This window comes from Bufo gargarizans, chromosome 11 (genome assembly GCF_014858855.1).
Source record: "Bufo gargarizans isolate SCDJY-AF-19 chromosome 11, ASM1485885v1, whole genome shotgun sequence".
Lineage (NCBI taxonomy): Eukaryota > Metazoa > Chordata > Amphibia > Anura > Bufonidae > Bufo > Bufo gargarizans.
Genome location: NC_058090.1, coordinates 95,580,533 through 95,593,897, shown reverse-complemented (window position 1 = coordinate 95,593,897; position 13,365 = coordinate 95,580,533). Strand labels below are relative to the sequence as shown.

Here is a 13,365-nt window from a genome sequence, read left to right as displayed (position 1 = left end):
CCCCCAAATGGAGTTGTCTTCTGCTGCATCTTTGTAGCTGATTAGTCTCATAAGTTAAGCAATCAGAGGATCTTCTGGTGCTCTAATTGGTCAGTCAACCTATAACCCACAGTAGACTTGAATGGAAAGAGTTCAATTTTTTCCTTGAGTTCACAGCTGATTTCCATGTGTAGAGAAGCTGGTGTCATGGGTACCCAAGTTTTTAAGGTGGGACTCCTTCTAGCTGACATTTTATGGCACATATGGTATGTACAGTAAAGTTAGCACATCTACAAAACATAAACATCAATGTGTCTATAATAGTCCACTTGTTTACATAAATGGTCCCATAAACTACATACTTCTGGAGTACGATAAAGAGCTAATAGTCTTTTTGATTGTTTCAGTGAAGTCTTTATTTCTTACACTGTAGATGATGGGATTTAACATTGGAGTCACTACTGTATAAAGGATTGAGACGACTCTATCCCGATTTGGGGAGTATATTGATCGTGGGCGCAAATACATAAACATAATGGTTCCATAGTAGAGGGACACAGCTACAAGGTGGGATGAACAAGTAGAGAAAGCTTTTTGTCTTCCTTTCGAGCAGTGGATGTTTAGTATGGCAGAAATTATATGAACATAAGATAGCAATGTTAATAGGAATGAACAAAGGGCGATAAGTCCACCAGAGATATATACAGCAATTTCATTGAACCACGTATCTGTACATGAAAGCCGGAAAAGTGGTGGCATCTCACAGAAAAAGTGGTTTACATGGTTGGACTTGCAATAAGGCAACTGGAAAGTGAAGACTGCGTGGATCACAGAGTTCAAAAAGCTCACAGTCCATGATCCAGAAGCCATAGACAGGCAAAGTTTTTTGTCTACAATAGCATTATACTGCAAAGGCTTGCATACTGCAATATATCGATCATAGGCCATGGCAGCCAATATTAAACATTCTGTAGCTCCTAGAGCCAAATGGAAATACATTTGTGTTGCACATCCCAAAAATGAAATTATCCGATCATGGGATATAGTGTTTGCAAGAATTTTTGGGACAATGGTGGTGGAGAAGCAAATATCAATGAATGCAAGGTTGCTGAGAAAGAAGTACATAGGCGTCTGGAGACGGGAATTAAGTCTCACCACAATGATCAGTAGAAGATTACCAAACAATGTTGCTGTATACATCAGAAAGAACAACAGGAAGTACAGCAGCCGTAGTTCAGGAGCATTGGAAAGTCCTAGAAGAATGAAGGTTCTCACCATTGTTTGGTTTACGTTCTCCATATTGTTTCCTGTAAGTCACCTTTGAAAAAGGGTGACTCTTGCTAAGGGTGACTCTTGCTAATGACGGTACTGCAGGTTTTCTGACTCTGTAAATGCAGCTCAATCACCGTATAATCAAATTTTCTTCAACTTCCCAATGTACTTTGTGTTTCAACACCTCATCATCTCGGCATTAAATGGTAAAATGCATTGCTTGCCCATACATACTTTCAATAAACAATTGTGGTGGTGATTCAGAAGGGCAGCCAAAATAATTGAGAGAAAGAATGAATAAAAGGAGTTGTCTATGAAAGACATTGAGAGGTTCCTCCTCTTGATGTAGAATGTAGAACTGTACAGTAAAAGTGGTTCCTGCTAGGAAAGGACTCACTGTCAAAATCAGCTTTTAGCGTGGGGTGCTAAGACAGCAGCCGCTGCTTGAAAGGGGTTGGCTCTGATGAGATGACCTCCTAAATTTACTAAAAATTTGATTAATCCCTTGATTGATGGACAGTCTAATTGACAATACAGTTATATGTTTTATGATCCTTCATACTCAGGACTGTAACTATACCAAGGAGGCTTCAGCTAGATCTTGGGCAAAAAATTTCACCATCAGCACAGAAGGGGCTCTCTCCTGTAACAGCATCTATCTGTCCGAGGATGGTCCCATGTTCTGGGTGCTTTTCTTGAACACACAACTTATCAGTAGTGGTAGGAGATGGTTCTAGGAATTTAATATGGTATTTGGAGAACTTATTTCCTGTAATGAAAACATAGGCAATGACCTAATTGGGAATGTTTACCTTTCCCTAGATCAGCACTATAGGGAGCTTCAACCACATCTGGGGCAAAAAGTGTCACCATCAACATAGAAGGGTTTCTCCACTGTAAGATCAGAGATACTCAGGAGTTATCTGTCCCAGGATGATTGGATGTTGAAGAGTCCTGGTGCTTTTCTTGAACACAAAGTTATCAGAAAAAGTTGGAGACGGTTCATTGATCAAGGAATTTATTATGATATTTGGCGGACCTGATAAAATTGACAATGATGACCTTATTGGGACTGTTTGCCTTCCTCTGGATCAGTACTGTAGGATGAAAGTAGATGGTGATGGGCTTGAGCATATTGTTAATATTATCAATGTATGTTATTCGAAATTCCTATAACATATGGCATAAAGACATGATGGAAGGAAATCTCCAGAGCTTCCGGAGGAACTGGCTGGTCTGTGCATTCTAATCACATTGCCATTTACTGATGATTACATGGAAGAACATCTAACACTGACTGTTTTCTGACTTTCAAGGAGAGATAATATATTTACCAAACATAATTACAATACTAAACATCATATTATTTGGCATTGTTTGTACTAAATGGATGGTTCATGTGAACTACAACTATCCAACGTCTTAAATACAGTTTAGGTATATTGAAATTTAAAGGGAACCTGTCAGCAACTTTCTGATGCCCATACTAAAGTAGAGTATAAAGTAGAGACAGGTGAGTTGATTTCAGCGGTCTGTCATGTAAAAGTTAAAAGTAAGTGGTTGCCGAGAACCAACATCTGAATCATTGCAGACTGGGCCTGGAAAAGAGTCACGGCCACCTGAGAAGAGTCCTGGTTATTCATAAATCCCTGCTCTCCTGCTGATGGCTGACAGTCCTCTACCTAGTTTTCTGTCTAGGAGAGAACTGCCAATTGTCAGCAGATGGGAGGAGAGAGCAGGAGATTAGGAATAACCAGGACTCTTCTCGAGTAGATTTTACTCTTTTCAAGGCCTGGACCGCAATGATTATGATGCTGGTTCTCAGCAACCACTTACTTTTAGCTCATGAGTGACACATTGCTGAAATCAGCATTTCTGTTACTATTTTGCCCTTGGTAAGGTCAGCATAAAGTTGATGACAGGTTCCCTTTACTGTCACTCACTGCCACTCGCATAAATGTTGACCAGTGCAGGCTGGTTGAGTCATTCCACCAATGTCCCAGAATGTAGACTATCAAAAAGAAGTTCTATCAGGCTTCCTGGGAACATTGCAAGAGTGAGATAAGGCTGAATTCAAGAAGAAGACTGGTCCACTTTAGCAGTTGAAAAGGCTAATCATTGATAAGGCCTTTAATAGCTTAAGTCCCATTCTCCAGTTGGCCATTGTTCTGGAATTTCATAAAGATGTCAGTGGGAACCTTAAAGGGGTTGTACAAGTACAATTTTTTCCCTGGTGCAAACCTTAGGAAGGCTATTAAAGCAATAGAAAAAAGTCCACCACTCCGTCCTCTTTGCAGCGTTGACATAATGTTGTGGCTGCAGCCATGATTAGACAGTATACCTCACTTGACTGTTGCAGTTAATTACTGACCTCAGCAGTCTCCTCTTGTACACCGCAGAGGCCAATGAGTGTCTGCAGTGGTTGTATCTGATATACAGACACATGCAGCCAAAACATTAGGTCCCAAACTCAAGCTCGGCATAAGAGGACAGAGTAGAGGAGTTGGGTGTGCATTGCTATTTTTTGGAAGTGAGAATATAGTACCAAAGAAAAGTATACGCGGCACTATACAGTACCTCTGTATGGCTCCTATTTTACATAGATGTAATGTGCTCCACTGGATTCTATAACCTGCTATAGAAGCATGGACAAGCTCCATAATGTGGTGCGGTGGACATACTTAGCAACATTATAGTTGGTAAATCCTAGGGACAGTCCCTGCAAATTCAGGACTGTTGGTAATAGGTGTGTAGGCGACCTACTTGGGTCAGGGTTGCCAAACAGAATTTTTCTTTTTTCTGGACAATTTATCCCAAAATCACGGACAGCCAACATTTTTTTACGGACAAATTGAAAAACCATAACGAGTGATAAAGATTATAAGTAATACATGCCTATAGCTCAATATACTGATAAGAACTCACCACCAGCATTTACTGTGACGATAGTAATTACTAGAGATGAGCTAATCGAAGCTGACGAAGTGGAATTTGATCCGAATTTCAGGAAAAATTTGATTCGCACCGAATCCGAATATCCTTACGCTTCATGGTAATGGATCGCATTTTTTTTTTTTACTAAAATGGCTGCTGCACATGTGAGGACATGGAGCAAGGGACACTGGGTAGGTGGGATCACCCATAATGTGATACCGGCCGAATCAAATTTTTGAAAAATTCGCTCATCTCTAGTAATTACCACCAAAATAATCTAGTCAGTAACCACCAGTGTAAAAAAAAAATTCATGGGTACATCTACATTTTTTATCGGACACAGGAAGAAAGTCACCTATTTTTACGGACTGTCCAGAAATTTCTGGATGGTTGGCAAACCTGACTAGGGTATATGGAATGCCTATGGCTTTGTAGTATGGAACAGTAGGTCCACTGCATGTACTCAGCTCTATCCAGCTACTTATGTCTATTAAGTCAACTGAACATAAAAAAAATTCTAATGCCAATTGAATATTAAATAATAATTTTAAGAATAAAAACAGGTGAAGAATAAAAAATTATATAATTCAATAATTTATATTTAGTCCTATCAGAAACAAAAGGAGAATAGCTCACTAATTACTAATATAGTAAACTTTTAAATGAAACCCAATTTTTTTAACTAGATTTTTTTCTTTTTTACTCAAAATACACAAAAAGTCATAACTGAGACCTTAACGTACTGTGTTCTCTAAATTTCTAAGTTTCATTCAGTCAAACAATTATTAGGACTATGTTATCTGTGAATCCTCTTCAGGTATATGGTGAGCCACATTATAGGATCTCTGCTGAGGCGAGCTGAATGGATTCCCAGTTCAGTTGCAGTATCGGTTGTTGACGTAGAAGTAGAATGGTGTGATCAGCTCCTGTAGATTGGAGCAAACATGAAGAGTGCAGTGTTCAGCCTTAAATATTATCACATTTGTATCCTGATTGCTCCCAGAAGAAGAACATTTTCAAAATGGTCCCTACACAATTACGACAATGTCCCACAGCTATACATTATTCTTTATTGGCTTATTCTTAAAAATAAGCAGCAGCATTATTTATTGGACACACTTTACTTATTTCATAACTATATAGATAGAATAAACAAGAACCACATACGCTATCTCCATTAGCAAATAAAAGTTTGCTCTCGTTGATCCAGAAGAAACCTAAAAAACATTTTTTTTAACTGTAGTTATGGGAAAAATAATCATTTTAGTTTATTAGTTTCTATATTAATTAAAATATTAATTTGGATTGATCATTTGTGTATTTCTATAATGCTTTAGGCGTGCAAATTTTTTATACTTATAAACATTGAAGAGCACAATATCAACTCTTGCAGACTAAAGCCTCATTCTCATGTCAGTGATTCATGTACATGTGTCATACATGGTCTCCAGGGACAGAACACGTAAAAAATTGACATTAATGTGTGTATTCAATATTCAAAAAAAGACCGGCACTCACTGTTTGGCAATTCAGGTGGCTTTATTCAAAGCAACACGTGTTTCGGCTCAACAATGAGCCTTTGTCAAGCATCATGAACTGAGTTACAAAGGCAATTTAAATAGAGCGCCATGTCCGGCGTTCAGACGTAATGACGTCACATTGTCATGGTAACAATATATATACAAAGTAAAACAAAACATTGTAGCTGAAGACAGATCACTTAAATCAGTGATCGCAATAGGAAATAGATACTGTTATGATATTTTTATATCGAAGGAAAAGAAAAAAGGTAAAGATGGCAAGCATGTGGTGCAAACATACACAGAAGCCAATTTGAACTGAAATATTAAAAAATATAGTAATAATAAATATCCTGAGATATCTCCATCTCTTACAGACTAAACATAATTCAAGGAATTTTCCATATATTTCACATTATTTTCATCATTTTTAATTTTCATTTTTTCTGTGACTAAAAAAGAGAAAACAAGATTGATCAAACCACAATATACAACAATAAGCACTGTTTAAATACCTTATAGGAAGGAACTCACTTCATAGTCTCGATTGAGACCTTTTGGTTCCAGAGTCTGCAGGGTGTAAATCCAATAGCTTTCCCGTTTTTTAAGCATTAATAATAACCTGTTGCCACCTCTACGTGGTTGCTGTATCTGTTCTATAATTTGAAATCTTAATTGTGATATGTTGTGAGAACATCTGTCAAAGTGAAAGGGGATAGGTAATAGCAGATTTTTCTTCCGTATACTGGACTTGTGATTACTGAACCTATCTTTCATTCTGACAGATGTCTCACCAACATATACCAAACCACAGGGGCATTTCAACAGGTATACTACATAATTGCTATCACAGGTAAAAAATCCCTTAATCGGGAATTTTTTACCTGTGTGTGGATGGGAAAAGGTTTCACCTTTAATCACTGCTGAGCAATGGACACACTGCAGACACGGGAAAGTGCCCTTTTTTGGAGTGGACAAAAAAAGTTGACGTGGCTTCTTACTGCCACCGATATCCGCTTTAACAATTGTATCCCTGATGTTTCTGGTTCTTTTATAGCAAATCATCGGTACATCTCTGAATTCAACAACATCAGGGTAGGCTGCACGCACAATCCCCCAGTGTTTATTGATCACATGTCGAAATTTGTTAATCCACGGAGGGTACTTAACAATAAACGGTAACCGTCTTTTATCACTGCAAGTGCTTTTTTTGTATGCCTCACCACTACATTTCTTAATCTCACCATCCAATAGAGGTTTCGGATAGCCCCTGGATGAAAATGTATCTGCCATCTCTTGCAATCTCGTTTTTTTTAATGCTTCATCTGACACAATTCTTTCCACACGCCTAAACTGTGAGAGAGGCAGAGATTTTTTTACTGATGGTGAATGATTGCTGGAGAAATGGAGCAGACTATTTTTGTCCGTTTTTTTTATATGTAGATCAGTCTGTATAGAATTATCAGGGCCTTTTATTACCCAAGTGTCCAAGAAATTCATTTTATTTAGATCACTTTGAACCGTGAATGATAATTCAGGCCATACGTTATTTAAATGTTCGGTAAATAGGTCCAGTGACTCGATGCCGCCCCGCCATACGCAAAAAATATCGTCTATAAATCGACGCCAAAAAATGCAAGATTGCGTATATAATGAATTACTGTATACAAAATGTTGTTCAAACCAGGCCATATAACTATTTGCGTATGGCGGTGCGGCATGCGAGCCCATCGCGGTCCCCCGTTTCTGCTTGAAGAATGTGTCCTGGAATAAAAAGTAGTTCTCCTCTAGAACTAATTGTAATAATTGAAAGAAAAATTATTTTTCGTGCGCACTGTAATCAGAAAATTCCAGGACCCATTCCACAGCAGTTAGGCCTTTCACATGTTCTATAGATGTATATAAACTGCTTACATCACAAGTAACCAGAAGATCTCCTGTCTCTAAATGTACATTTCTAATCTCGGACAAGAAATGAGTGGTATCCAATAAAAAAGAGGGAGTTTTCTTTATCAGAGGAGTCAAAATCTTTTCAAGAAGCATCGCCGGTGCAGACAATATTGAATCATTGGAGGCTACAATTGGCCGACCAGGTGGCGCTGTCAAACTTTTGTGAATTTTGGGCAACGTGTATAATACAGGGGTTACCGGGTGTTGATTAATTAAAAATTGACCCAATTTATCATCTATTAACCCTTTATCCTTATATCTATTCACAATTTCAGACAATTTACGCTTAATATCAAAAACCGAATCCCTGTCTAATGGATGATATGTATCATGGTCAGATAATTGTGCTAAAATCTCAGACACATAATATTCCTTATCTAACATTACCAAGGAACCCCCTTTGTCTGCAGGTTTAAAGATAACAGATTTGTCATCTAATATGGTATGTAATGCATTTCTTTCTTCCTTAGATAAATTTTGTGCGATGGCCAAACCCTCATGACGGAAATCAGAGATGATTGCATCAAAATCTCTTTGCACCAAAGATATGTAGGTCTCAGCAGGATGATGTATTTTTGGAGGCTGGAAATTACTCTTTAATCTTAAACCAAATTGGTTCAAGTTTAAACCTGTTTGTATAGGTGTACTTAATGTGGAGACCGACACATCTTTAGTTGCAAAATGTGCTTTTAAACGTATACTCCTAAAAAAACGGCGACAGTCCATATCAAATTGAAAACTATCAAAAGATTCAGTAGGACTAAATGAAAGACCTTTCTGTAACAATTTTAACTGTATAGGCGTTAAATTTTTAGATGATATATTATATATTAGAGTCTCATTTATACCTGTGACCTCGTTGCCATTGGTGCTTGCGGCTCCCCTGTAATGGCGTCCTGCTCTCCTGGTATTCTTCCTCTTCGGCGTCTTTGTCCTAAAAAAGACGCTGAGGGACGTTGGTTGATACTGTAGTCGCTGCCGGATCCTGATGATTGGGACCTTCCACGGCGTGTAAAACGACGAACCAATGGAGTAGCTGTGCCTAATGAGTCTTGCCATCTGTATATTCTATGATTTTGATAGTCCTCCAAATCTCTAGTATATTTCTTACGTTTAGTGGCCTCAATGTCCTTATGCAAATCACTGCAATTTTTTTCAATTTTTTGTTTCAAAGATGTAAGTTCCTCCAATGACAAAGCGTCCTTTAGTTGTTGCTCAATAGCACAAATCTGAGTCTCCACATTAAGTACACCTATACAAACAGGTTTAAACTTGAACCAATTTGGTTTAAGATTAAAGAGTAATTTCCAGCCTCCAAAAATACATCATCCTGCTGAGACCTACATATCTTTGGTGCAAAGAGATTTTGATGCAATCATCTCTGATTTCCGTCATGAGGGTTTGGCCATCGCACAAAATTTATCTAAGGAAGAAAGAAATGCATTACATACCATATTAGATGACAAATCTGTTATCTTTAAACCTGCAGACAAAGTGGGTTCCTTGGTAATGTTAGATAAGGAATATTATGTGTCTGAGATTTTAGCACAATTATCTGACCATGATACATATCATCCATTAGACAGGGATCCGGTTTTTGATATTAAGCGTAAATTGTCTGAAATTGTGAATAGATATAAGGATAAAGGGTTAATAGATGATAAATTGGGTCAATTTTTAATTAATCAACACCCGGTAACCCCTGTATTATACACGTTGCCCAAAATTCACAAAAGTTTGACAGCGCCACCTGGTCGGCCAATTGTAGCCTCCAATGATTCAATATTGTCTGCACCGGCGATGCTTCTTGAAAAGATTTTGACTCCTCTGATAAAGAAAACTCCCTCTTTTTTATTGGATACCACTCATTTCTTGTCCGAGATTAGAAATGTACATTTAGAGACAGGAGATCTTCTGGTTACTTGTGATGTAAGCAGTTTATATACATCTATAGAACATGTGAAAGGCCTAACTGCTGTGGAATGGGTCCTGGAATTTTCTGATTACAGTGCGCAAGAAAAAGAATTTTTCTTTCAATTATTACAATTAGTTCTAGAGGAGAACTACTTTTTATTCCAGGACACATTCTTCAAGCAGAAACGGGGGACCGCGATGGGCTCGCATGCCGCACCGCCATACGCAAATAGTTATATGGCCTGGTTTGAACAACATTTTGTATACAGTAATTCATTATATACGCAATCTTGCATTTTTTGGCGTCGATTTATAGACGATATTTTTTGCGTATGGCGGGGCGGCATCGAGTCACTGGACCTATTTACCGAACATTTAAATAACGTATGGCCTGAATTATCATTCACGGTTCAAAGTGATCTAAATAAAATGAATTTCTTGGACACTTGGGTAATAAAAGGCCCTGATAATTCTATACAGACTGATCTACATATAAAAAAAACGGACAAAAATAGTCTGCTCCATTTCTCCAGCAATCATTCACCATCAGTAAAAAAATCTCTGCCTCTCTCACAGTTTAGGCGGGTAGAAAGAATTGTGTCAGATGAAACATTAAAAAAAACGAGATTGCAAGAGATGGCAGATACATTTTCATCCAGGGGCTATCCGAAACCTCTATTGGATGGTGAGATTAAGAAATGTAGTGGTGAGGCATTCAAAAAAAGCACTTGCAGTGATAAAAGACGGTTACCGTTTATTGTTAAGTACCCTCCGTGGATTAACAAATTTCGACATGTGATCAATAAACACTGGGGGATTGTGCGTGCAGCCTACCCTGATGTTGTTGAATTCAGAGATGTACCGATGATTTGCTATAAAAGAACCAGAAACATCAGGGATACAATTGTTAAAGCGGATATCGGTGGCAGTAAGAAGCCACGTCAACTTTTTTTGTCCACTCCAAAAAAGGGCACTTTCCCGTGTCTGCAGTGTGTCCATTGCTCAGCAGTGATTAAAGGTGAAACCTTTTCCCATCCGCACACAGGTAAAAAATTCCCGGTTAAGGGATTTTTTACCTGTGATAGCAATTACGTAGTATACCTGTTGAAATGCCCCTGTGGTTTGGTATATGTTGGTGAGACATCTGTCAGAATGAAAGATAGGTTCAGTAATCACAAGTCCAGTATACGGAAGAAAAATCTGCTATTACCTATCCCCTTTCACTTTGACAGATGTTCTCACAACATATCACAATTAAGATTTCAAATTATAGAACAGATACAGCAACCACGTAGAGGTGGCAACAGGCTATTAATGCTTAAAAAACGGGAAAGCTATTGGATTTACACCCTGCAGACTCTGGAACCAAAAGGTCTCAATCGAGACTATGAAGTGAGTTCCTTCCTATAAGGTATTTAAACAGTGCTTATTGTTGTATATTGTGGTTTGATCAATCTTGTTTTCTCTTTTTTAGTCACAGAAAAAATGAAAATTAAAAATGATGAAAATAATGTGAAATATATGGAAAATTCCTTGAATTATGTTTAGTCTGTAAGAGATGGAGATATCTCAGGATATTTATTATTACTATATTTTTTTATATTTCAGTTCAAATTGGCTTCTGTGTATGTTTGCACCACATGCTTGCCATCTTTACCTTTTTTCTTTTCCTTCGATATAAAAATATCATAACAGTATCTATTTCCTATTGCGATCACTGATTTAAGTGATCTGTCTTCAGCTACAATGTTTTGTTTTACTTTGTATATATATTGTTACCATGACAATGTGACGTCATTACGTCTGAACGCCGGACATGGCGCTCTATTTAAATTGCTTTTGTAACTCAGTTCATGATGCTTGACAAAGGCTCATTGTTGAGCCGAAACACGTGTTGCTTTGAATAAAGCCACCTGAATTGCCAAACAGTGAGTGCCGGTCTTTTTTTGAATATTGAAGCGGGTCTGTTCATACCCTAGACGCGAGCACCAAGACGCAAGAGAGGAGTGCCGGCTGTTTCCTAGTGTTTGTAATGTGTGTATTTAGATATCAGTGGTTTTCCATGGACCGTGGGTCCATGTTGACTCATGCACATTATTGTCTATGGGTCAGTGAAACCACAGATACAACACAGATTCCACCCGGTTTTGGTTTGTGGTTTCACTGAACATTGTTAGAATGTGCTCTGGAAATTGATTTCCACCCTAGACTCTCCAACTTCATCAATATATCATATCTGCTCCTGATGAAGGGGACCCATTTAGAGGCCCCGAAACGCGTTGAGCTGCTCACTCCCCTACCCTGGCTTTGGAATAAAAGAAAAGAAAAAAGACTCTTGAGTGGTCATTGTTCGTTTCTGACATCTCTACGGGCGACCCAGGCGCAGGAGGTGTGATGTGGGTGTCTTGAGCTTTATCCCACATTACCCTCCTGGGTGAGGTGAGTCATTAATATTTTGATTTTTTTATGTCACGCCTTGATTTTATACGTTATTTTCTATACCATTGTTTGACTTTATTTTTTACCCTTGTATGACTTCATGTGATCTGATCCTGAGAGTATATACATCCTAAGAGTGTGTAAGTATTGCTACTCCACTTGTTTATACAAACCCCATAGATTCTATTTTTGGGTTTTTTTACGATCCAAGTCCTAGATCCTAGGGATTTTGGCGCCTCCTCTTTGGTCCTTTTCAGCGTTTCAACGCAAAATCACTTTTATCCCCTATCACCTACCCTGAGGGCATCAGGGTTAGGTTGAGACCATTGGCAGCCTGCCCTCCTTCGCTCTATCAATAATTTTCTCCAATATATATTATTGTCCAATCGAGTTGAACCTTCCTTTTTACACTGTCTGCCTTCCCTTTGGCGCCCCGTCTTGAAGGCCCAGCGACTAACCCTCTTTTTCTTCTCCCATCTCTGACCAACTTCATCAATGCCATGGCACATCACACAGCACCACAACCCTGCCCCTACATCAGTATCAGGCCCTGTGAAAAACTTATGATGGACTTTGTCTCATGCAAACTGGCAGCAAGGAATTCTGTTTCTTGGCAACAGTGAGACAGATAGGGTTGCTGCCTTGTACAGCAGACCACTGAACATGAGTAACATCAAGGGCAAAACAGTAAAAATGATGAAAAGGGACAATACAATGGGGCAAGAAGTTGGGTTACATCGACAGGAACAAAAGTAAATACGTAAAAAAAACACAAAATTAGGGTGAATAAAATTCTTCTTCCTTGGTTTAACCAGTTCAGTCCTAACCTTCCTCTAAGAATGTACCTATTGGTCATAAACTTGCCAATATTACCACCTCCCAACCCTATCAGACTAGTTGTTTCACATTAGTCTCCTAAAAGGGCCCCGTTATCTGCAGAGAAACTTCTGTAGACAAGACTTGCCCCTTATTGGACTGGGCATAAGGAGAGTCTATATGTAGCCTGGAGACAAGGCTTGACCACAATATCAATGAAAAAATTGGATCTAGAACCAGGGTAGATTCCAATTAAAATCCAAGCTTTATTTATTAAACTCCTAAATTCCAACACCCGGTCCAAGACTCAGTCATCCTGACTTATGGTACATGTTCCTTATTCATCACTTCAGAGTTATATGGTGATAAAGCACTGGAGCCAGTCACTACATTGATCATGTGCAGTATATGTGTCATGGACATACTGAGACATACAGATGTCCCCGCGACATGAGTGGCAGAAGATCTTTGAGACTGACAACACGTGGTTTGGTTTGACATGTTTACCTTGTGGATCAATAGGCGTCTGTGTTGTTTCTGG

The 13,365-nt window shown here is 38.5% G+C and overlaps 1 protein-coding gene across 1 annotated transcript; it reads right to left on the bottom strand.

The window, feature by feature from the left end:
- Positions 1 to 333: 333 nt before the first annotated feature.
- Positions 334 to 1,278, bottom strand: LOC122921439 (olfactory receptor 5V1-like). The gene has a single exon (XM_044271417.1). It carries the CDS (start codon positions 1,276 to 1,278, stop codon positions 334 to 336), a length of 945 nt encoding a protein of 314 aa, XP_044127352.1.
- Positions 1,279 to 13,365: the final 12,087 nt, after the last annotated feature.